General features: G+C 37.8%; 1 protein-coding gene across 5 annotated transcripts in view; it reads right to left on the reverse strand.

Annotated features, from left to right (window-relative positions):
• Positions 1-27584, reverse strand: part of thrb (thyroid hormone receptor beta) — a 126751-nt gene that overhangs the window by 10886 nt on the left and 88281 nt on the right. For 2 of the 5 annotated variants that reach the window (XM_073462934.1, XM_073462932.1), the window contains 6 exons: positions 22738-22810; positions 19914-19964; positions 2694-2794; positions 2459-2606; positions 1191-1396; positions 16-42 (listed from right to left, as the gene is read on the reverse strand). In XM_073462934.1, the coding sequence (XP_073319035.1) occupies positions 16-42; positions 1191-1396; positions 2459-2606; positions 2694-2794; positions 19914-19964; positions 22738-22744 (540 nt within the window). In that variant the 5' untranslated portion in view covers positions 22745-22810. Of the gene's footprint in view, positions 1-15; positions 103-1190; positions 1397-2458; positions 2607-2693; positions 2795-3710; positions 4089-19913; positions 19965-22737; positions 22811-27584 lie in introns of those variants that run through there. The other 3 variants (XM_073462933.1, XM_073462935.1, XM_073462936.1) reach the window with 3 other exon arrangements.

Here is a 27584-nt window from a genome sequence, read left to right on the forward strand (position 1 = left end):
TCTGCAGTGTCTTACCTTAGTTTCCTTCACCCCCGCTGCACTCTGGTCAGAAGTATAGAATAAATTACATGTTATTTCATTAAGAAGCATAGCTTCCTCGACCTGTTGGATAATCAACAGGAATCGTGAAGTTTCAATGAAGAACCCATGTCAAGCCAACTAAAAAGAAAACAAGTTAAACTGAGGACAGATGAAAGAGTGCAGATAGAAAACAGAAATCCAAGATGGGTTTCTATGGCAAGAGTCAGGCTCAGGACCACGAGCTCACAGGTCCTCAGAAACACTCGGACGGCCGGCAATGACACCGAAATGTATTATTTTAATGGAAATAAATAACGACTATTCAAACGCAACTGTACGGTCGGTATGGAAAAAAACTTCAATTATATTTTCTAAAGGCGTGAGCGCTACTTTACGGTGCTGTTTGGCTAAATACCACCAGATAACCTGATTAAATCAAAAAGTAATGAAATAGATTCCGCTGTGTTCCTTTAAAGTGACTTTCTCGAATTAAACGAATGTCCTTTCTCAGTCCTCTCTAAAGTATGCCGCAAAATTCCACAACAAATGAGAACCTTAACCAAAAACAAATCTACTCTTCTGTCACGACCATTAGAAAACATATCAGTTCAATTTCACCCGAGTGTGTGAGTGTTCTTTCTGATCGTGCCATAGAAACCCAAGATAAAGGCAACAGTTGAGACAAGACTTTCAATCTGGACAGAGCGATTAGACTTTACAGAAAAGAAAAACAAAATTAGTCAAAAGGTGAGGTGGGAAATCAAAAGCTACAAACAGAAAGAGAGAAGAATGAAACAGCACGAAAAAAGCAAGTTATTAGTATTAGTCATTTAGGATCATTGCTTGGTAGGACATAAAAAAGACAAGAACATGTTCCAATATAAATTAGTGCTGCTGCCTTGAGGAACACACTTTTCTCCATCGTCCAGCTAATTCTCTCCACTCTACAAGGAGATACAAAAAAACACATGGACATATTAACACAGGGAACAGTGGAACAGTGGTTGTGGTGGAGGCAGAGGTGGAGGACACAGAGGGAATGATATGGAGGGGGTCTGTGAGGGGTGGGACGGGGAGGAAGGGGGGGGGGGGGGGTGTAGTGGATAAGGCAGGGTAATCAATACAATGAAGGCTGTGGTGAAGAGGGAGGGAGGAGGAGGATATCTCACCAGGAACTTCCGCTTCTGCTTCCAGTGGTTGCCCTGGGCGTTCGTGGCCATATGGGCCTCGGTCACCATACGGATGAGTTCCCACTCCTCCTGTGTGGGCTCCAGTCGGTCCCACACCGTCTTCTGCAGTTCCTCCTTCCGACGACGCTCCCGGTTCTCCTCGATTAGCTTCCGCTTGGCCAGCCTCTTGCTGTTGTCCAACACCACTGGGGGGAGAAGGAGGGGGCAGGGGCGGAGGAAGAAGAAAAAGCAAGACAATGAGAGTGGACAGGAGGAAGGAGGAGGAGGAGGAGGAGGAGGAAGGAGGAGGAGGGAAAAGCATGAAATGATGAATGGTGATACAGTTGAGGAAGTGTTCAAACACAAAAGAATTTGGTCAATTTCAGTGATATGTGGTTCTCTTGAAGTGTAAAACTGTAAGTACATTGTAAGTGCATGAGAGTTACAATCAGTGAATGATACAGTGGACACTAGTTGGGGTTTGAATTGTTGTATTTTTGCCTTGTAACCCTCATGTTCAGTGTATTGACAAAAACTATACAGGCTTGAGGTTCAGTTTAATTAAAAACACTCACATGTTGCACACTTACAGTGCTACTCCACCAGAAGTCTACATTTGGGGTATCAAACACTCACTGCAGGCTTGAAAGGTTGCTGTAATTAACTGAAAATAGCTTTAGTAATTAAAAGCAACTGGTTGACTTAATTTAATAAAGGATTCAAATGGCATTTCTAAATGTATTATGATGAAGCATCAAAATGTCCATAAAAACAGCTTAAATCAATTCTATTGCACAATCATATCTACACTGTCCATTTGCATTAAGGATGCAACCAGTGACTGTTTCCATTATGTATTCATCTGACAATTATTTTCTCAATTGATCATAACTTTGTCTATAAAGTGGTGACACATGTCTATTGCACTTTCCCAGCATTCTACTTTGTGATGCGAATGTCAAAAGGCAGCATTTTGATCTGTGGTCACTGGGCAGATTACCCAATTAAACACATTCAAGAAATACACAAGCAAGACATGAATCAGACACAAAACACGTCAAGGAAGCAGAAACAACAATACTGAAGAGGGAGACACAACATAAATGAAGCAGACACAACATAAATGAAGCACACACAACATAAATGAAGCACACACAATATAAATGAAGCACACACAATATAAATGAAGCACACACAACATAAATGAAGCACACACAACATAAATGAAGCACACACAACATAAGGTCATCTTGGCCTGTACGACTTACAGTCGGTTGCCATCCCCACCGCAATGCACTTCTTGAAGCGACATTCCTGGCACTGGTTTCTGGTAACTTTATCGATGACACATTTCCCCTCGTACTTACAAGCGTAGGTTGGGTTGAGATTCTTCTGGATTGTCCGCCTGAAGAAACCCTAGAGAGGAGACGGACACATGCTCAGAAAAGCCTGAAAAACAATTCACTGAACAGCTGCAATGAATCAGTGATTCGCTTGTGTTACCTTGCAACCTTCGCAGGTAATGCAGCGATAGTGATAGCCTGTGGCTTTGTCCCCGCACACTACACATAGCTCATCCTTGTCCAGGTAACTTGGAATGTACCCTGGAGAGAGGAAAGAAAATGGTGCTATTGGGGCAAATGATAACTGGATTTGTAGCCTGAACTATTTTTCACAATCACAGTGATTTAATTCACTGGGGCTCTTAAACATTAATTAAATCATTCACATGTTTACAACATGATTTTAGTTCATGTTGATTTACATTTTAATTCAAATGTATAAACTTTTTTTTAAAATTCTTTCCATGTAGAGAAAAGTGAAATTGCTAAGAAGCTCCATGTACACTGTGTATACAGTATATCTACTGTGCCATTGTGTCAGGTTGTAACATGTGCGTGCAGGCGCGGGACTAAACACTGTGGCTTTGAGAAGTCACGCAAGGAGATTTATAAAGTAGGCTAATCAAATTTTGGACTGACACCTAATATTTGATTAGCACCCACTTCAACACATCGTACAGTTGCTTCTAGTTAACTCACTGACTTAACACCTGGCCTGATTTTGGGATTCAGCTTAATGAGTTCAGGGCCTTGACCTCTGGCAGACTCCAGGACCGGAGGTCAACAAACTGATCAATAACTTTTTGGGATTTGTTAACAAAGCAATGATTTATCTTGCATCAGCCTTCTGTTGCTTCGCAACCAATCAATAAGGAACCCCCGCCTCAGTACACTGAGCGTCAGATGCAACAAGTCCTGCATGTCACTGCATGACGCCTTAAGTCTTGGATTTACGCTTATCAGACTTAATACAGAAATCTCAGGCATCAATGATTCATTGATCAAGGACGAGTCATCACTAATAACCAAAAAAACAACAAAAAAACAAACATTAGAAAAACTACACAATGTCATCAATCAGTTCAAAACCAGAAACGTGAAGGTGCACTGCAGCAGTTCTGACCTGTCAAAAAACCCTTTCCTTAAGATCTAAACAATCACAATGCAGACTCCATACCTCTCTTATGCGTCTCCTGCATCCACTGCAGGTGTGAAAAGTCAGGTTTGATCTCAGGGAAATATTCAGGCTGATGATGAAAATGACTAAGAGGGATCTCCATGCTGCAAAACTCGCTCTTATAAACCGGAGGGCCGCCAGCATATGAACAAGAGTAGTGCTGGCTGGGTGGCCAAGCCTGCTCCATGCAGGGTGGATGGTGCAGCGGCTGCGGTTCATAGTGTCCGTACCTGTTTCCCTCACCTGGGTACATGCAGTGTTCCCCACCGCCCTGCACTGTGTAGCCTCCTACCCCAGTATGAGGCATCTCATACATGTCTGGTATGCAGTAGTTCATCATGGAGAGCCACAGAAGAGTACCATAAAAAAGTTCCAGGTCAACTCTGTGAGCTCTGAACCGTCCGTTCTTAAAAAAGACAAGCAGGTTCTAAAAAAATAAATAAATCAGGCCTAAGAAAGAGCATCAAGCCATGCGAAGGTGAGACTTAGAAGTTTCCTGGTCTGAAAAACTCCAGTCCACGGACCACAGACTACACCTAGCAACTGCCCCACCCGCCACCACCCGGCCGAATTGGGAAGCAGAGATTTATGACGACGTAGAGCTCTAATCTTACACTCCACAAATCCTTGATGTGCCACAGACAGTGGCCATGTCACAGATTAAGTCCTTGTGTGTAGCACCTATAGTAAATACCATCTTTAAGACATCTACCAAGTGGAAAACAATTCTAAAGAAAACAAACTTCCAAGAAAACGTTAATAGCCTTTTGACAACGGTTCTCACATCGTGTGTAAGACTGAGTAATTCTGTAAACCCTGATTCCTTTCCTAACCCTCTAACCTTTAACCTTTTGTGTATTACCCCCTTGCTTATCCTGCAGGTATTTTAAATGGAATCTGCAAACAAACTCACTCAGGTCAGTGCCATATAATTATTCCTGCCAACTATTTAGTGATGGTATGACACTAAGAAGATTTCAGGGTGGGTTTTGTGACCCTGACGTTTCACCATTCACCAAGACAGTAACATGTATTTAATGTGTTTATTGAAGTTCAGCTGAGCAGTACTTCAGTGTGGGAATTACTAATGATGAATAACACTTTTTTAAAAGAACAATACCCAAAATAAATTAGTAGCTTTATTTATAATACTGGGCAAATAAATCCAGAGAGTAAACTATATTTTGAATTAGCTGTATTGTTTGTAAAATGAACATAATAACATGTATATAAATCTAAATTGCTAACACTGTAATTAATTCAAAGACATTTATTTTTTGTTTTAAAGAAAAGGAACAATACTAACAAAAATCACAAAAAAGAAAATGAGGTCTTATTTGTTCTTAAATATCGCAATGTAATTATAATGGACTGATTGTTTTGGTTTTTTGCTTTTGTGTGTTTTTTTTCATTATTGACTTTCCAGTTTAATGACAGTTTTCTTTCCTTCAGAATACTAAAATATTTGGTACTGAAACCTTTTCTGCCTGCAATAATAACGGCTGTTTTTTTGCAAAATCAATATTGTTTCCCTCCAGTAGAAGACACGCGAGCGACACGCTGAGCGACACATTGCGTGATCTGTTTCAGATAATACACCTATTATCCTGGACACCGGCGGCTATACTCAGCCATATTGATTAGGCTTCCTGTTCAATAAAGATGGGATAAACCTTATAACCTTATGGCTGGATGTGTATCTGTTTGGATTCATTATGCCCTCCTCACGGACATAGCATGGTTTTTTTCATTTCCTTCAAATGCAACAACCTGTTGTTGCGCTAGAAATGCTATTACTAAGAGCTGACACACACAGGCACACACACACACACACACACACACACACACACACACACACACACACACACACACACACACACACACACACACACACACACACAGAAACCGTACAGAATCCAAAAGGGAGAAGCTACTGCTTGTTAGGGCTTTGTGTTAACTTCATGTTAGTTTATTTATTTACGTGGTTACTTTCACTTTTTACTTAACATATATTTTTCTATTAATTATTATAAGTTCTTCAGTTTAGAGACAAACCATAATGTACAATAGTACACTATTTTTATTAGTTTAAAAATATACACTTAAATGATATTATATGAAGCTCTGTTGCTCAACACATTTGCTCAACACATTTATCAAAAAGGCTACAGGTTCATAGGTAGTCCATCATAGTTCCCTTTGAATTATCACCTGATCCAACTGGAACTAAATCAGTCTTTTTCAAAATTTTGAAAATACGAGAATAAGTCAGAAAAGAAAACAGAAAGAAAACAGAATTTAATGAGTGCACAAATTAGAGGCTTATTAAATTCTCTATTTCCAGCAGCATGGGGAGAGCAAGAGGAACAAAATTAATACTATTGCAAACATCTATTCATTTGTCTCAAATCAATAGTCTTTTTTCTTTTAAATCTGTTAAAATTGATCAAAGAATTTGTGGCCAATTGTGAAGTTTATCAAAATAACTTAAATTGTTTTGCATCTTAGGCAAGATAAATCCATTAGAACTAAACAGAACTGTTTTTGTTCTCTGTAAAGCTCCTTTTAGAGACATTTAATATAAGATTTGATCACACAGATGCCTGTGATCTGCTTAAGATGACCAAATACCAGTAGACCAGACATGTTGTTGGCCAACAGATGAGAGAGGTGGGCCAGAAACATGTAGACATGTGAATGCGTGAACACATGGTGAAGTCTGAGGAAAGATGCGTGCAGTTTTGGCTTTAAAATCCCTGCTGCTTGTACTTATCTGAACTCTCTGGATTGCAGCCAGTCTGCACGCTCACCATCACCTCTTTGAAAAAAGTCATGATCAATACTGCTGGTGTACAGGATTATCAAGAAAAACAGATAATCAGGGTTCATATGGACTCTTGACCATGAAGTTGATATGTATAGAACGATTGAATGTCACAATTTTTGTTTTCTGTTTAATGTGATTTATTTTTGAGATATTAAATTAAGGACATACTAAATGACTTTTATATGGCATTGAGAGAACACTTTACCACTGTTGCATGTATCACTTTTATGTTATGTGCTCTACTATGTCTCTGCACTGAATGTCTCGTCTGTCTGTAACTTTGTATGGTATTGTGGCTGTTTTCGTGACTATGGCCTATCTTTAGAATGAGACCATGTGTCTCAAAGAGATTGCCTGTATAAATAAAGGTTCAATAAAAAAACATAACAGACATATATAAACAAACATATATACATGGTGGTTTTACCCAACTCGGCTCTACTACATTACTCCATATACAGTGTTCAGATTTGCATTTCACTCAAATGAAAACTGTTTTTTTCACTGTTTCACTGTTTTACTCACTGTTCCCCATGACATTGTAAAGCAAGCACAGAGTTTTGTGCTACAGTCCACAGCAGGTGACTGAATGTCACTGTACATTTCAGGTGCTAAGTAACATTTCCATATGAATTAATTCCAATATATAAAATTCTGAGAGTTAAAACTGATTTTGTAAACATTGTTTACCTCAGTGATCCACAATGGTTTCCTTTTCATTTAACAAATACTTTGTAGCCAACAAGTTAAAACCTCTAGTTAATCAGAGAAATGTGATTATATGGATACATCTGATAATATCAATATATTGTGCAAATTTACTTTTCACTTTTCAACATAATTTACAATATCAGGTGCAATATATCCGATATCATGCACACTATTATCTTCAATTACTTCTCAATATAATTCTAAATACTGCCTCTTCTGTTTTAATTTAATTCTAGTTTACTTTTTCAATAAATTCATGCAGTTTAAGCTTAAGATGAATCAAGTTTTTATCTTATCATATCCCAACTGTAAATAAAATGACTCTGTGTATGTCCCTTTATTATATATTGTACTGTGCTGGATTGTGACAAATCAGCATCAAATATGTTATGACTGAAAACCCTTGTAGGGGCTCAAACATTTTAGCAAGTATATGTTAAGTTATATAGTTTTGAAAATTGCTCTTTCTCTGAAGATAAGCAAATGATTTATATTTGTTTTAGCTTAACTTTGCTATATTATCATCTGCTTTGTCTCTGGCAATACTAGGACAGATGAATAATTAAATAAAACAGCACTTACAAATCTGTATTTTTTGCACTGTGGGCTGTGTATCTTTTACTGCCTATTTAGTTCATTTTCACTCTGGGTGCTGATAATCTTGTAATCCTACAGTGATTATGTGTCCAGATATAATATGACACTTAAAGCGACTTACACATACCGTCTTGTCTAAGTGACAAGTCTGATTGCGGAGCATTGGTTTTGTAATCTCATTAGTTGTGGAGCATCTTGTTTCCAAGCAGTTACTTGCCTGATTTACAAAGTAATGTTAACATAGCAGTCATTTTTTAAATGTTATTACAAAGGTGGTATTGTCAGAGTTACTGCCATTGAGGCTTGTTCACATGTGCTGTCTGTAATGTGCTAATGTCAATACTTTTAACAGTAACAGCTTATATGAAAATCACTTAGATTTACATACATTCTCAGTCTCAAACAAAAATATGCTATTGCAAACTTATTTGAAAGAGTCTTGGGATTTAGGGACAATTGTGCTCATTATCTTGGTGACCAAAATCTTCTACTTGTGTAGAAATAAGGAATGATCTTTAAAACAGGCTATGACAAAAGTTTAAACAAAATCACCAATCCCTGTTGAGAGCACAGTCTAGCTCCTAATGTGCGTGACTGAACTATATTTAATCTCTATGGCAAGCTCTGTTGACAATTAATAACTGAAGCAAATGAGAATTGACTTTTACTTTAAACAAAAACAAAGCAGTAGATGTGTATGCATAAATAACCCCAGTTCAAGAAAGGTATCATGGGTTACAGTTACAGTGAAAATCAGTGGCTGAAGGCCCATATAACCCAAGTGCCTCAGTGCACGCTATTAACATTTTTTTCTATTTATTTTCTATTTAACCTACCTATGCATATTTGTCTGACTCTTTTTCCTGTACTTGTTGCATCTTGAGCTGTTGTAACAAGTGAATTTCCCTGTTGTGGGATAAATAAAGCCTATCTAATCTAATCTAATGATGGGCCCTGGTGCACGCTGCTTACTAGTTATGAAGCAAACATATACATACCCACACACAGTTGTGTTTACATCATTTTTGGGGACATTACATAGACCTGCATTCATTTCCTGGAGACTTACCATAAACATAACCATAACCACTACTTGCCTGACTCTAACTCTTACCTTACCACAAAGCAAACCTTAACCTAACCTTAAACCAAGTCTTCACCCAAAAATGTATTAATTTAAGCTATGGGGACTTGCTTCTTGTCCTGATATGGAAGGCAGGTCCTCAAAATGTGACTATGTTAACAGATTTATGTCTCCACAACTTAAGTTATAGGCGTCCACACACAAACACTCTCTCTCTCTCTCTCTCTCTCTCTCTCTCTCTCTCTCTCTCACACACACACACACATACATATATACTTTACCAACAATGTGTTGGATTTAACAGTCGAATGAGTTACTATGGTTATTGTACTGAGAAAGCATATAAATTAATTGAAAACCATTATGGAGATGGGTTTGCCTTTTCAGTGGCATACATTACAAACAGCACTGTTTCTAATTCAATGTTGTGAGTTTTTCTTTGAAGTCATGTGTTTTTCCAAGGTGGCAACCTGAATCTCTCACAAGGGTCCATTCTCTGCCCAACACATTGTTGGTGGGCCTCGCTCTCCTTATAGGTGACAGTTTCTGACAGTTTCTCTGTAAGACAATCCGTAACTCCTCAGAGTATTAGTGTTATCAGAGTAACTGCTTGTCAGTGTTGAGCCGACAGTTGCCTCACAATGTTCCACGAATGCCCTTAAGTCCGATATTGTTGTTTATCTAGACCTATTCTTTGGCAAGTTCTCAAACTTAATCAGTGCTTCATTAAAGACAGGTGCTATGGGAAGGTCAACCAGTTAAGCTTCTGCATGTTAACCACAGACAGACAGTGCTGCCATTAAATGGAAGACGGACATGTTCTGCTGTAAGTGGCTCACTACAGTGATTAAGATTCAAGATGTTTATCCATCAAATGTCCATATAGTATTTGCAGTGAAATGCTGGGTGGCATGCTCTTGAGGCTGTTGAACAAGTGAAACGTGCAATGGGAGATACAAATTGGAGTAAGGGTAAAAATAAGTTTGAGAAACAGAAATCTAAAGGGAAAAAAACTCTTGGATAAATAAAAATAAATCAGCATTTACCAAATAAACACGATGAACACAAATCACATGGTTGTATTGGCTGTGCAATTTTTCTATATATGTAAAATTAAAAGTTAATTTTCAGTTAAATAATAAACGTATGAATATCTGACTTCTGTTTTTTTAAACTCTGCTTAAAGATTTAATCAAAAATGCTAAAATATAAAGTGTTCAAAAAACATCAAACTGGCTATTTATTTCAAATGAATGCTTCATCAAATCAAACACTGAATTGCTTCACTTGCTATTTTTATTCTTTTAAACTTGCTGCAATAATGACTTTATAATAGACATTACCACTGAACATGTTTAGTACATTTTGAAGTTGTGGAATCTGTTTCTACCATAATTGAATTTCAAATCTCACAAATGAACACAGTCAAAATGGATTTTATCTTTAGACACAATTGTACAAACTGGAATGATCAATGTTGAATTGATATAATCTGGTTCAACAGGCTTACCATGAGATTACTGGCTCCATTAATGTGATAAGTGTGAGTGTGTGACAAGTAGATGTAATCAACATGCAACAGCTGGTAAGAGGCAGGCCCTATAGGGCAAATCTGCTCGCAAAGAGGACTTGATACCAGTTTAACTTTTTGATGAGGTGATGTCCTGGTCATGGACTAATCTTGTTTGGAGTTTCTTAAAAGACTTGCGACAAACTGTTAAGCGTTCATCAGACAGAGTTTAACGCCTGTCAATACCGAAACAATCTGTTGTCTGAGTGGACGCATTAACGCCGATGGTTTTTCCATGTAAGATTTTATGTTTCTATCAGTTTTTTTTTTTCTTATCTACGTAAGCTTCTAAAAGATTTATTTTTTATTTTCATCATACATTCTTAATTAAAATAAGTGTAGAATTTCTTTCTAAATCTTTTTCCTAGCAGCTATAAATATATGGTTAGAGAAGCATATGCAGTATCTTTAATTTATCGTTATTTATTTCTAAAAAATGTGCGAGATGCAAACGGCTCTGTGATGAATGTAATGAATTATTGCTCTTACACATGTATGCATTGCTCATGTTACATTTTTGTCCTTATCAATTCAAGTGTAGAATTATTATATTACTACTTTTTATTAAAATTAGAATTACATATACATGTATTCATCATTTACAATAGAAAAATATATATTTTTTATACATTCAGGAACTGAAGAAGGTTATTTAAAATAAATGTTTAAATTAAAAAGGCTAAATACATCTACATATGCATGTATTCATTACTTATAATAGAATAAAATGGCAACACTTATATATAAGTATACTATATATATTGGTATATCTAGATTTAATTAAAATTTTGAGAAAAAAAAACATGTATTAAACAATAGTTGTAAAATTGTAACCGATGTTTATCATACTTTTGTAAAATCAATAAGCATTTCATTGTTTGTAAACAGTAAAATAACAATTAACTAAAGTTTAAAACCAAAACATGTATTAACAAAAGCTATTACAAAGTGTTCCTGATTGTGTTTTAAATATAAATTCAGGTGTTGAACAACATTGTAAAAATTAGCTTGTTTGCAGCTGTTAGTGGAGCTGATTTATGATTACTTAACGTTTCTTTGAATGATAGTTTTGACAAAACATTCAAGTTTAATATAAAAACTATCACATTTAATATTCTTAGAAGCACTTTAGCACATAAAAACAAGTTTTCAGTGTAATCCACAATACTTTCTAGACAACTGAAATATTTCTCTACTTACCCCATTTGTCTTTTTTTCAGTTGCATCTTTTTCTCTTTAACCGTGCCCTAATAAAAATGTGTTGAAACAGCATGTCCAGAAGAATATGTCACACTACCTGTGTGAAGTTATGCTGAGTAACGATACAGATTCCATGGAACACTAATGTCTCGTCTCCAGCAACTGACTTAAACGGCTGAGATAAACAACAAGGTCTTTCTAATTTAGATAATAATGGACCTCGTCCCTCATTTACAGAACTCTTTCCTTGCCTCTGTATCTCTGCTGATGGCACCTCACCACAGTGGACCTGCAGCAGGCTTTTGCACAGATATATTCCCTCCCTGATTGATTACTTTAGGGCTCGGGGGTTCAAAGCCGGTCATGAACAATTTTTGGATGTGAGGAAACTCTTTCACCCCGGGCCCTCAATTGACATGATGCCTTGAGCCAGATGTCCCTGGCTACTCTGTGTTACCTGAGGAGGGCATATTAGTTGGTGAACCTTTCCCCTTATAGTTCAGGGTAAGCTCAGGGGAACAACAGAAGGCTCCCATCAGTAAAGGTTAAAGTTTGAGAGGATTATCAAGCACTTTGGGATGAAGTGCAGACATCGATTTAGATACTGCTCTTCTTTTTAACTTCATTCATTATAAATGCCACGACTGCTTCTCCTACAACGCTACAACAGGACACTTTGCCCTCATGTTGGTAGAACTGCCAGGGTTCCCACAGTCTTAAACATCAAAGGCTTTTCGAGGACTTTAACAGGCTGTATTCCCTCAAATTTAAGGACCCAGAGGCATAGTTTCAGCTACTGGTCAATATTAATTACTGTTACGACACTGAGATTTTCTGTAATGAGAACTAGCAGGCTTTACAAGCCCACAGACATCAACTAGAAAGACAAACAGGCCTGAATGTGTGAACGCGTCTCAGTTGTGCTGCTGTGTTACAGAAGACTGCAGGAGACACATGCAGACAGCAGCATGTGGCCTGTTTAAGTACAACAAATATTTTTAAAAAATTCAATTTGTATTCTTGCATAAAATGACCCATGTCTAATTTCAAAAACTTTCAGGACCTTTATTTTTTGTCCCTCAAATTCACTAACTTCCAAGGACTTTATGGCTCCAGAGTGCTTGCAAAAGCAATCTGTTATTAGTCTGATTCTGTAACCTGAGTGGCTATTACATTATTATTAATGCTGGGCAATTCAAACTGGGCATGTCATATCCAAGTGTTTCTGTCAACCCGTTCTCGAGCTGAGAAGCTTTCTTGTTTTTTCAGTTTTTTTCTGTCAATGCAGCAACTATATGTTGAGTAATGCAGTTTATAATATAAATGTAATAGGCTGTATTTAATAGGTTTGGAAATTTTAATTAAAATATTCTGGTAAAACAGTTGTGAATGATGAAAGCCTTCTGTTCTGGAAGCACAAAATCTAAATAAAACATCTGATACTGTACATGTGGTCTGTTAGCCTTGTATGTCATACATGTGTCAGGTATTCACAGCATCAGGTCACCTATAATAACTTGTCCAGTGGTAGCTCTGGACTTGTGAATGAAGTTAATGATGAGGTACATGATAGCCTCCTATAGATCCTCCTTATAGTTTGTTAATACAATATCAACATTTGTTTCTATTTAAATGGTCCTTTTATGATCGACTCCTACTTTTTATGTTTGACGTACGATAGGTTACATAAAGTATGTCTTTATTTGGGTATTTTGTGGATATTTCAAAATCATTTTTACACTGTAATATCATTTACATCATAGTTTATTTTTCTTTATTTGAAATAGTTTTGAAATTAATATTGTTTCTTACCTTATCACACATTCTACCTCAGGTTACATATTTATTTTGGGGATAAATAAAAAAAAAATTAAATTCTTTGTCATTTTGTAAGATTGTGTTTTGATGTTTCTGGTGTATACAGTATTTTTGTATATTAATTTTGAATATTAAGTAGTATGTTTGACTAACTATACTTAGTAGTAAGTATAGTAAGTCATTTTATATGTGAAATGTAATTGTAATTATTTTCTCTTCACGTCTCACTTCATGTTTAAATTACAACTACAACTACTGAGAAGTCGTAAATAAGTCCAGAGCTGATTGTTCAGTTAGCTGCAAGCTCCTTCTGCATATTTTCTTGATGTTTAATTATTTAAGGATCTTTCAAAATATTAAGATTGCAGTAAAAAAGTAAACATCCAGAATATATCCTGTAAAATTTGTTTGCAGTTTGTGAAATATCATTCCCCTGCAGTGTTACTCTGGTGATTGTCACAGACACTTGATCAGAGCTGCTTCTGTTCTCCTCACTGACCTCATTAAGACGTCTGCAGACAAGCCACTGCTGAGACGGAGATGTAATGAGCAATGAATAACTATCATGGCAGAGATTTCTAGAGGCAAACATTATTGAATGAGATTTCTCCCGAGACGCACAGAATTCAGTTCCAGCATAAACAGCAACACAAAGCTGATTCTGTTTAAACAGAGCAATAATACAAAAGATTAGACACCTCCACAGTCTGACATTACACACAATACTCAGTCTGAATCTGTGTAACTGAACAAGTGTGGTGTTTAGCTGAACAGCTGAGAGACAGACCGGCGATGATGTCATCTAGAGACAAATGCCAGCTGCTCCACAGACACTGAACAAGCCCCAAAACAGTCCATTTCCATTAAAGAGACAATGCCCACGGCACTAAAAACATTGAATTTAACTCAGTGGCAGTAGACCATTCACCTGATGACATCATCGTTTAGTACTAACATATTTGAAAGCTGACAGGAGCCATGCTTACATACCAGCTTACTCTAAGAAACACTGAAGTGCATGTCATATTCCATTCAGTTCTTAAAGGCGGGTTTGATTTGCAGGAGACACACACACACACACACACACACACACACACGCACCCACACTGAAAAAAACAGTTGAATATGCTAAATGTGGCTCCCACAAAATGTTTCATTCATGTTTGTAAACCATATTTTTCTAATTTCAAGAATATGAATCATTAATATCTTCAATGATTTCCAATGGAGACTTTTATACTGTACTTGTAAGTAGAAAAAATATAGAATAGAATAGAATAGAATAATAGAAATAGTAGTATTGTATTTTTTACAACCTAGAATGATTCTATAATAATATTTTTACTGATTAATAAATGTGTGAACATTTTTACAGGCACCCACATTGTTCTTGTACTTTGGGTTCCTTGCATTTTAATATTTGTTGTTGTTACGCTGTTAAATTGACAAGATGAGAAATCAGAATTAGAGCTGAAAAACAGATTCTAGTGGTGAGGACAGTTTAAAAGGTGCTAAAGAAGAACGTTAATGTGAAAAGTTAACAAATTGAACCTGGACTGCAGAGAGGGAAATATTTTTAACAGACCTGCAGTGTAAAACTGAGAATACAAAGATATGTCATTACATTAAATGGGAAGAAGAAAAAAAAAGTATTTTGTATATATTTGTATACTAACTTCAGCTCTACAGAAAAAGAGACTTCTCTGAGCAAATCATTTTAAAGTCTTTGAAGACCCTCAGCAGTGATGAGACATGAGTCAGCCACAATTCTGTCTGATTATCACTGTGAGCTCATGAAGACATCTGTGACACTAACACCAACCCAGTTGTTGGTTTAAGAATTAAACCAACAACTTCATAAACATTTTTATGTAAATTAATTTCACTTTCCTAGCTGCATTACTGGTTTACATTGATCCAAACCAAGGACATTCACTAAAATCCATGGCTGTGCTAAACAAAAGATTTTTCTCCTGTTTTTCAGGCACAGGCGTGACGTAATCTGACACAAACACATCTGGTGTATTTATCAGAAAGAGACAACAGTTTGTGAGAGAGTTTAAAAGGTGGAGACATGTTAACAAAGATTCATCATGTCATTTGCTTTACTAGGGTCACACAATCGGTATTGCAAAGTAACATCCACTTTTGAAAAACTGATGTCAGATGCAAGCAAGGTAGGATACATGCAAATATAAGCCCCTATATGATGACAAAGCAATGCTTGAAAAGCAGAAAATAATCATCAATTTTATGTTTTATAACAATAAAAGAACAAATGGCAATGAGTTGTGGTTTGTGTTTATCACACCCGAGTGTTAAATCACTACATGATACAAGTGCACTCTCCTTTGTTTTGGCTGTATATTGACAGTGAGCATTTGGCTGCATTAACCTCAGAATTAGTGAGATACAGAGAGGTGAAGTCACTCCCCTTCTGGTTTCCCTCATGAGACCTTATTTCAGAAAAAAACATGTGAAGTGGTTACTGGTGAGAGACAAATAACATTTTGACTTTTTTCTTGGCCATATAAGCGGATTGTACCACAACATGTAAAATGAGATCTTCCTCAGCTCTCTCGGTTGCCTATACAAGCCAGAGGTCAATTTGATTGAGTTGTTTAATGCTGTTGGACTGTGGATTTCTTTGTCAAGGACTCGTGTCGGATTTACCATGACAGTCCAAAGAATGTGACTTCATGCACGTTCACAAGTGCCTTGTCTCAGTACCTCTCTCTGCTCCACTAACAGAGAGCAACAGTAGCTAACCTTAGTTTAGAAATGGAGTATGCTAACATAAACTTCCACAGAGCCCTGTATTTTTACAGTCTTATGCGTCAGCAGTTTCTAGAATTGAAATATTGTCTTTTAACTGACAAACATAAAATGTATAATCCATGACACAATTTAAACAGAATCAAAAGTGTATTTATCTCTCCCGTTCATTACCATACATATTTTTCTGAAATTCCCATGGTGGTCCACCAGAAGGGGAGCAGCTGTGCCTCTCTATTAGCCTTCCTGACACCATCTTTACTGCTAATGCTTAATCAATCTGGATTTGTCGAGTAGCTCTGTCTAATGAAAGATAAATATATTTCAGATAAAGAGAAGAACACTGAGCATTTAGCAGGAACAGCAATAGAGAGTCGAAGTCACGCTCTTTCTGGTGGATCTCATTATTTCTGGAAAAAACTGTACAGCAGTCAATGTGGAGAGGCAAATACATTTTGAATCTCATTTGAGTTGTGCCATGACTTACAAATATGATGTTTGTGAATTACAAAAGGTAATTTTCCAAGTCAAGAAGTAAAATGCCATCTAGTTTACTGCTGCGTGTTAAACTGCTCAGTGGACAAAGGTAGTACTGAGTATTGATAAAGGTGAAAATCACAATAAATTTGGCCATATTGACACCTGCAGTTATGTCAAAGGGTAGTTTGTCAGTCCTGTGAGCTACTAATATACAGGAGCTGATCTACAATGTTTAAGTTACAGGTTTTGTTGACTGTTGTTTGTGTAGTCTTCATAACTAAGTATTTTCACAGTCTTACTTTTCATTAGTTTTTATGACAAACTTGAAAAATGATCTTTTAAATAGACATACAAATTATATGTGTAATTCATGGCACAATTCAAACAAAACAGAATTATTTGTCTCTTTCCATTCACTACCATGCAAAGTTTTTCAGAAATTAGGGTCCATGAAGGAATCAGAAGGGGTGTAACTCTGCTCTCTATGAGCTGTTTGGATGAACAGACAAGAAGATAAACAACACCTTCAGAAACAGTCATTGCATACAGCCAATACCATTACACTCACTGTAGAAGACACTGACTGGCATTGACTAACAGTGCTATTACCACTGGAGTACAGTGCAATTATGATCAAAGTCACATTAAAGTCAGTGTGTTTGGTTTACTAATCTACTTCAGGGCCTGGAGGAGCAGATGTGATGGACAGAGACGTAGAAAACGCCGTCAAAGAAAATGTCACTCAAACCAATTTCTGTGATTGTGCACCAGACATGCCTTTACACAAACAAATACCTCTCACAACCCACTGAACTCACCAAATGGGAGCTGTAAATGTGAACTGCAATGCAATTTAAACTGTATTGAGACAATTCAAAAGCCTTCCATTCATGCCAACAGGCATCGCAGAGGAGCAGAAATGAGTGTAGTCTATTTTCAGCAGCCCGGGCCTCTGTTAGAAGGTCACATGAAGTGGGAACAACACTGACTAAAGTGTCCTTGAATGCACCAGTGATCAGTGCAGAGTATAAAACAGCTGCCAGGCATGATGGAGACTTTGACTGAGAGACTGCGTGTGCTGCAGTTCATTTCAAACGTCTCTGTTAGGAACAGAGTCTGACATTGGCCTTACTGGGCTGAAGTTATATGGAGAGCTCTAAAGAGGTTTTAGCGAGGAAGAGGAACGTCTCCACTGCTTGTTTACAGACGCATCAGTGATTAAGTAGTTGATTATTTGAGGCAAACATGCAGCAAAGCAAATGAGTTAGTCAGTGATAGTATACAATTAAAGTGAAGTGAAGTCAGACTATTCTGGGATGCTCTACTCAAACAGTTTATCTCAACATGTCTGTTTTTAATTTCCCCTTCAAACATCATCTTGTAAGTTGATAATAAACAGTCTCTGCTTACAACATCTTGCAGCCAGACTGTTACATACTTCTCATTAAAATGCATCTGTGGCTGATATTTGAAACTCTGGTTCATCAGTGATTATTATTGTTGTTGTTATTATTATTATTATTATTATTGTTATTGTAGGAAATGTAAGAGAACATGTGTCCTTGTTCCTGAACACCAAACTATAGTGATTTGTTACATGAAACATTTGTTACATGTTGTTAACAACTATGACATTAACTATAATACTATAATATCAATAATATTATTGATAATAAATAATATCCTATCCTGGAAATAACTACTTAGTTTGATACTAATTACAGCAAAACCAGTTACCGTTACTTTAGTTGTTTGTATTTCCAGAGAATTTCCCTTTAAAGAAGCACATTTTAAATCATTATTCTTTTATATATTGGACTTTATTCTTCTATTCTTCTATTTGTTGAATTGTATGCGTGCCTGTAGGCAAATTTGACTTCCTAAATGCACTTGCGGCATGAACTTCAGACTATTCAATTTATTCCCACTGACTCAACATGATAGAAAAACTTGAAAAATTTGAACCTTTACATTGAACTTATGCAACACAATTAGATGGAAAATGTACATAGAAATAAAATACTCAAGGTCAACGTTTTTGGCAAATTATGTGCAATACTCTTACTCCAGCTTTGTGTTTAACTGAAATGAATTCATCCAAATAAAACCAACTAAATTCTGTATTTTATCTATAAATAGTGCCAAATTAGTTGCAAAGCATATGGAAACAAATGCATTAGGAACTTACAGATGTGTAAAATACAGTGATCCTCAGATGTTTTTTAATGATTTTACCAACTGTGAAGTCATTGCATATGTTTTATTGATGATAATAACACAGCAAAGTCCTTGAATTTACTAAGTATTAGTATTCATATTTAATTTAGCCTAATGACACTATACATAAATGACTGGAAATGCATTTTGGACATTAATAGCATTAAAGAGATGTCATTTAATATTGAGCATTTATTTGCATGTTTTTATATTATTATACCAGTCTAGACAACCATTTTGCAGCTGAAATGTGCTACAGGGATCTTCTAAATGATTATTAAACAGCCTCAATTTAATACTGATGCCTCTATATGACTTACATAAGAAAACGTGATCATCAGAAAGAAGATTGTCTTTTTCTATATAGTAATTGCAGTTATTCTTATTTCCTGTCACCAGGTCAGATTCCAACTTATGGGGGTTGGATAAGTTATGATATTAAAACATTTTTTTATGGTTGAGTGCTGAGGATAAATTGAGGAGTCTCACAGAGGAAAGAAGCTGCTCTGTAGTCTGGTTGTTTACTTTGTGTCCACATGGGCTGCCAGAATCAACAAAAATATCAAGTTAAGACAGCTTTTATACCATTTACCTGTACGAACAAAGTCAAATGCTTCCCAGGAACTTGGTTAAAGGTTTGAGTGATGATTTATCGAAAGAGAAAGCCCCAAAAAAAGGAAAGAAGAAGAGAAAACATTTTGTTCCTAATTTGTCCAAAACAATACTTACGGGAGTTATCATATCTAAACAGAATCACTCATGTCATTCAAGGCCTTTCACAACATTTAAAGCAAGGAGGTTAGAATCTGAAGCAGCTTCTCAAGTTTTGGTGAAAAGCTCTACATTTCTCATGAGCGCTCCAAAGCTCACCCACACTGACAGAGAGGAGGAAAAAGCATTGCTGAGAGGGAGGATAAATATTACCATTTTGCATGGCCTCATCTTTCCAGCGGGGGGAGCATTTTTCTGCTGGCTCTAAAATAGATGGGAGAGGCACTTTAAAAAAAGAGCTACTTGCTCAGTGAAACAGGTGAGAGAGGCAGACGGACACTCTTCAGCTCAGATGCTAATAAAACAGCAGGTTAATGTGAATCCTAAACATCAGCATCAGAAACATCACTTTGTCACAGTATGTTGTTGTCAGTCTGGTGTTACAGTGAGTGGTGGGGATCAGGTTCATTTCCTCAGGTGATACATATAAGCTTGTGTCTGCTCATTATGCTGAGGTCGATAGCATGTGTGCCAGGTCGGCCAGGTCACTGGGATAGGCCAATTCACTCTGCATACTACAGTATCTATGTTGAATAACCACAGACACACAGAGGGGCACGGAATGTCTGTATAATGTATGGAACAACCTGCTGTCTAGACAGCAACATGTACATCTTGTACAGGAGTCTGGTGGTTTAACACGGCCTTTAAGTGCTTTTTATGTGTGCAAGTCTATCAGTGTGCATTGAATTAATGGTAATAAATGGTTGAGGGTGTGGAAATAGAGGTCAGTTGGTACATGGTGGCTTTGACCAAGTTCAAACTGAGATGCCGTAACTTTAAAATCAAAAATAAGCCTTTCATTGGCTGTTCTCAACTAAATCTCTGAGACTAGACTTGTGGATTGCAGAGAGTAGTTAGATATAGTTTGATTGTCACTAATATTGGCTACTACCTTTGAAGAGGACATTGTTAATTTACACTGAATGTCATCTTGGTTTCCGTTCCCTAACATCACGTGTTCACTGTTTTGTTTTTGCTTTTTACAGTTAACGGGGTCCTCTGGGGGTGACACTAACTCAACATGATGATGAGCCTCTACACATGATCAGTGGTATCAACTATACACCATGTCAAGCTGGAGGTAAGTTCTGCAAACCAGCACAGCTGAGGATGTTATGATTTGGGTAACCGCAGGTGGGAGAGGTTCACACTGAACATGAGCCGATGCGCACACATCCTGTTTACACATATTTAAGAAGGTGTGAAGATTCCAGTGCAGATAATGTGGCAAAGAAAGCACCTTTGTTGACAGTACTATCTGGGAATTACAAATCTGATGGTGCCACGCAACTGCTGACATTTTGGCAAGCTGTAGTCTTTGTCAACCTTTGCTCTATATTTGAAAGAAATCTAAAATACAGAAAATGAGTTTTTTGCTGCTGGCTTTCATGCTATGTCATGGATGGCTACCATCCAGCCAGTGGCCTGTCTATGCAAAACAAATGCATAGACAAGCAATGGCAAAATTTTACTTGACCTCAACCATATGCCGTTTCTCCATTAAATCTGCCGGCCTGGCTCAACCCGGTTTGGCTTGGCCTGACAACCAAGCACAGTAGGGATTTGCATTTCCACCACAACCGGGCTACCTGCTTGAAGGTGTGCCAATGGCGCGCTTGTCTCGATCTCCGCAGTACTATCGAAGAATCAGTGGTAACAAAGTCACTCCATTAATTCAGTTAGAAACACGTTTCATTTCCAATAACTTCTTCACAATAAAAGCTCCCCATTATTTAGTCATTTAAAAGCTTTTATTATGAAGCAGCACTACAGGAAACGTTGTGTTTTCACCAGCAGTAACTAAACATGAAAGAGAGATTTTTAAAACGTCTTTCTCTCAGGTTTCCTGCACAAACATGAGTTGAGTATCGATTTGAGGGGGAGACGGGTGCTTGTTACGGGTTGGCTGCAGTCGCGAGACGTCACTGCAGCCCGCTTGGAGGCGGGGTGGGCCTAGCTTGGCCCTACTCTGGAGCAGGTCCATCGCAGGCGTGGCTTGGCTCAACTCGGCCTAGTCAAACTGATGACAGAAAAGCAAATTGGTGCGGCTCGGTTTGACTCAGCGCGGCCAAAGGTGCTGGTGGGAAAATGCCGATAGTTGACTCTGTTTGTCAATATGTCCAGTTACTTGCTTGTTGTCGAGCTTTTGACCATATTGCACAATCTTCATCAGCAGACTTTTCTAAGTCGTCACAGAACTTCCTGATTCTGAACACGTCTAGGTGTTCTAAATGTAATGATCTCAAGGCCCACACGTTAAAGTTGAAACTGTCATTAGGGCTTTTCACAATGCACTTGGTCCCAGGCTAAGCCCCAACTTTGTGGGGTTGTCCCCAGAAAATCAACTAAGCCTGGTGCTAATAGGTGCCTGTATGACGCTGGGCTAAAGTAAAGACAGTAGTAACACAACATCCTAGAATGTTCAGCTTAGCTTCAAAACACTTGTGTGCTTTATCCAGGGCTAATAGGGGTGCAGTGCGAGTCATGTAGCCCTGGGCTTAGGTTAACCCTGGGTTAACAATCTGTGTGGGAAGTTATTGAGCTGAGAATATGCAGTGTGAAAAGCCCTTTTGTGGAGTACAATCTAAGCCTTAGGTTGCACAGCCGCAAGGTTCGGCCTCCTGCTTCCTCCATAGAAGACAACACTTCTAACTGACGCAAAGTAATAATGCCACTGATCACATGTAGAGACTACATTTTCAACTCAATTTAATTGTCAGATTTAATGCATTTAAGTTCCCAGAAGTTTGAAATCTAAAAAAAAGTTCAACGATAGTCTACTTGTCTCGTTCTGTCTTAATGTAATTCACAGGAAACAGCTGTTTTAGGCATTAAAGGTAAAGTTTAGATTTGGTGAACATTGGATTAAATACTTTAAGTTCAGCAACTTTAAGTACAGTTGCACTATATTTGGAATAATCCTGGGAGTCTGAGTCTGTGAGTGTGTGTGGGGTACTCAGGCAAAACATCTTACCTGACATACTGGTGGGGTTCAGGGCCAAGACGTCATCCTCAGAGCCTCCTCAGACATCTGGGTACCTACCTAGCTGAACACAGAGCCAAGAAACCATCAGTCACTCACTGTATTATTTATATAAAAGCTGACAATCACGACATTTAAATCTAAAATCTTAAAATTAGGTATTTTGTGATCACAGTTTTCCTGTCCCTGCTGAGCCATTCAAACAAGTAATTAAAACTGTGAGTGAAAAGGAAAATGAGCCACTAATTAGAAGTTTAGAGCCTCTTCAGCTTGATAAAACAAAGAGGTGTCTGATGTGTCTGTCTGCAAGTCAGCGGTCATTCAAGCATGCAGCTATCGCTGTGTTGTCAGTTTATCAAAGGGAGTCTCTGCACACAGACTGTTCCAATGTTATGGCCCTCCTGACATTTTCCCTCTGTGTAGGGTGACATCTAGTGGTAGGATGGAAAACCATGTTTGTACACAACTGCAGAATTTATATTTACAAGATTTGATTGTTATTCTTTTCTCTATCACATACTCAGTGTGATATCAAAGGAACAAACATAATACATAAATACATAAAATGTTCTCATTGCAGTGTATGATCATCTTCAGTCAGACAGTCAGGTTGAGACAGAGCAGAGTGAAAGTGAATTTTATGGTCTGCTGCATCAAAAATGTACACAGACAAATGCTTTACACACACGTATGCATTCACAAACATAGGAAACTATGCATCTGCACACACACATTGAGTATACATAAACCAGAACTGCTTGTGGCTCAGATCTTGTGGACCGCATGAGTGCCATCATTCCACGTGGTAGTGGGCCGGGTGAACTTTAAAATTCCCCTGTGGCCCAAAAAGCATTTTCCCCTTAGAGCACCATTATAAAAGAGACGTCTGTAAAGCTGTTGACAGGACACCAAGAATTACAAACAAGGTCGATTATGACTCTATTACGAATTTATGAAGTGTTATACTTGTAAAACTTCGCTCGAGCTGAGAAAAGCGATTTAAATCTGCGATGTCATCACATAAAGTCTACAGAGAGCTGAGAGCTGAAGTCACGGCCCTTCTGTTGGACCTCATGGGACCTTTGCATCAGAAAAAAATTCTACAGTAGTCAATGGGGGAGGGGGGCAAATACATTTTTGATCTCATTTGAGTTCTGCCATGAATCACACATATGATGTTCGTCAATTTAAAAGATCACTTTACAAGTCAAGAAAGTTGCAGTTCATCATAAATGAAATAAAACACCATCTAGTTTTGTGTTAAAGTGCAACAACATCGTCTCAGTGAACACACCTCACCAACACATGGCTGCAGACACAGCACAGAGAAAGTGCTAAAAAAGAAAAAACATCACAATGAATGTGGTATACTGACAACTGCAGTTATGTGAAAGGAGAGTTTGTCAGTTTTGTGAGCAAGCTAATGTACCGAACATAACCAAGAAACAGCGCTAGGCAAACAATTGTCATTGGTTTGAATGTTTTTGAGCTGTAGTTTTGCTGGTAAACACCGACCCCATGCGGCTTCTCTCCCGGTCTTCTGCTGCCCCTCTCGGGGTCACTCATCCTCTGGAGACACTGGTGTCTTTGAGCTCGTGAAGTAGAGCGGACAGGCTGGGCTACCCTGCTGCTTCTCCACGACCAAGTGTGTCAGCTCTACCTAACGAGCTCACAGAGACACTGCAGCTTTAAACATCTACAAGAAAAACACAAGCACAGATCGTAATCTGTGCCTGAGTACGTGCACTCGTGTTCATCCTAATAAAATGCCCTGGGGCCTAATTTATAAAACTTCGATTCACAATAAATGTTTGCATACGTACAAAGGAAATGTACTTATGCCAAAAAATATTGATATTGAACATTCTGCTGAGTTGTGTGACGGTGAAGCCTGAAGCCTGCATTATGATTAGGACTCGCAGATGGAAATGGAGTTTAAGACTGTGTTTTTAATGGCTTTGTTTCCATGCTTTGATCATTTGTACAGTGCAGAAGGTTAAGATGTACCAGGTCAAGTTCCGGAGAAGGCGATGACACTGTGCTGTCTCCAGTGCACTCTGTGCGCTGCACAGTGTGAACCTGACAGCACAGTCGTGCTCACTGCAGCGATTTTACACACAACCACTATATGAAAACTAAAATCATACTTGGTGATATATGCGCTGTATTGATTCTTTAATGCTATTTGATGTGATGTTGGATTTCTAAGACGACCATAATTTCATCAATTAGCCACCAAACAGTTCGAACCATGTGATGGTGAGACAGTGTGGATTAAACATTGATTGAAGACATGAGTTATACATATATCTATGGCTAGATAAATGACTTATAATTTTTATAACTGAACGTTTTTTATTGAATAGTTATACTTTACTTCAAGCACAAGTACAAACAACACTGCTGGTTTGAATGTTTATGATAACATGGATTTATAATGAACGTTTGATATTAAGTGAAATATAATGTGAGATGTGTCATTATGTGTAGAACAATGGATTTCACATTTAATTTCTACAATCTGGCATCTTCACCACTTCACATAAGCATTACCAAATCCCTCGCCCCCAAAATGTACGTGGACATTTTTATAAGTCTCAGTTTATGATGAGAAAAGTGGCATACGCACATTTCAAGCCCTTTTTTGTGTGTAGGTTGACTGATGAACACTCAAATATTGGTTCATTCAGTGTACCTAAACATCAGGCTGCACTTTCTTTTTTCATTTTCTCATAATCTTACATGCAATCTGATTTATTTAAAAAGAAAATGCAGGTTTAAGTCACTTCAGCATTGGTGTTGTTCTAGGTCCAAGCGAGCCATTAAATACCATCCATTAAGTCCAATTGGACAGATAAACTGTCTCAGAATGATAAAATGGTTAACTTAACATACAGTAGATTATTAGATTAAAGCAGAGAGGAAGAGCAGGGTGGAGCGGACCACAAACAAACACTTTGTCATTCCAGGCAGAGAGCAGACCTCTGTGAGATCCCCAAAGACCTTTCAAGATAGACAAATAAGGAAGAAGAAGAAGTTGTCCCTTGACTGATGCAGTCACGTACAGGATGATTGTTGGAGTTGCATATACGTAATAAGATTGGTACCAAAGTTATTATATGACTGCACATTAAACAAAGATAGATCCCACAGTGTTGTACTGCTCCTTATAATACCACGCCTATTCCAAAATATCCAAGTCCATTTACACAAGTCTTTCAGTTTAGATAGTATAAATGAGAGTCTTTTTGGGCTAGCTCCAAGGCTTTTCCTTCAACACTGCAGCTGTCATTATAATCCAGACTGTCTGCATGTTTCATCATGCTGAATCTAGTTAGGATAGGAACAAGAACCATCAGATAACAAAGTCATCTATTCAGGTCTGAATAAACAAGTCTGTCAAGGTGATGTCTCACTGCAGCATTTGAATGATTTTAATGTCAATTTAGCAGCATTTGAACACCTGAGGGCAGCGCACAAACACAATTATTCAATCAAACCTTTTCAGACAAGATATGCAAATCATGGCTGACTGATTGAGCCTTCACCTGCCCGAACCACGGTGCAAATATGTTGTGATGAGACCTCTAAATAAAGTCTCTGATAAATCAATCATTAAAACAATCAACCACTAGGACTTCCATTTTGTAACTCAGCTTATGAGCTGTTTCAAAAACTAACAGGAAATGCAAAAAAGTATTACAGCTTTCATAATTTGTTTTGCACTGGAAGAACAGCTGGCTTAAAAAGCATTACAGGAAACTCTGCCTCGGTTTGCTGCTCTTTACCCTAGAGAGCATTTAATATCGAGACAACAGCTGGGGAAGGCAGAAAGCTGGTTCATCCATAGTCCATACAACAGGTTTGGAAAGCTCCAGTGAGGACACAGACAGATAGATGCCCGAAGAGTGTCTGGCAGGAACAGACATGAAGATGGAAAACATTCAGAGTACGTGCTGTAATGTACATGCATAGATAAAGGGTTGCAGGTCACAGTAGGACACTGAACTCAAGGAGACACAACAGACAGTGAGTAACGTGAACTCCTCAGTGGGACATTTCATCAATAACCTCCTAGCTACATATACAGTGGCTGTACAGAGAGTCTTTTGACTGAGCGAGCATGGTGGAGAAAACACTTGGCTCAAAGTTACTCCGGATGTTGAGGGAATATGAATATCCCCCGCTTGCTGGCTAAGTCTGAACTCCAATTTGAAGGATTTCTTTATTGGTTTCCTTAATGTTCATAAGTTAAATATGTTACAGGTTTATAGTCATAAGTTTTAATCAACTTCACTTTTATGAAATCATGATTTTTTCCCCCTTCAGTTGGGTCTGGGGCAACCCTTTCAACAGACAAGAACATAGGAGATATCCTGGTTTAATGACATTTGTAATATATAAATAAATGTAAATGTATGTTTGCAACAGTTATTCTGGGGAAATCTTCCCCCCACTTGCCAGAATAAGTCTGCTCATGGAAATTACAGTATAGTTTGGAGAGAGTTCATATTCATGTTCGAATTCATGACATTGGAAACAACAGGTGATAAAGTAATCTCAACTCAAGGTCCACCTACTTGATCGTGGTTGTGGAAAAACAAACTAAAGGTAAGGTGAGGTGAACCTTCCAATACAAACTTAATTGCTAGTAATATTTCAATCGCCTTCAGCCTCAGCTGCCATCGCTTACAGGGAAGCTGCGTCAAACTAACAATGCTTTTTCTGTTGGAACAAAACCGTCACTGTTGCCAAATGAAAAATGACCTGATGTAAACTGTAGAATGTGCTGTCAGGTTTCTGTAGGGTGTAATCTTTAGCTGCTATTAGTGCTGTAC

This window comes from Pagrus major, chromosome 3, assembly GCF_040436345.1.
Source record: "Pagrus major chromosome 3, Pma_NU_1.0".
Taxonomy (NCBI): Eukaryota; Metazoa; Chordata; class Actinopteri; order Spariformes; family Sparidae; genus Pagrus; species Pagrus major.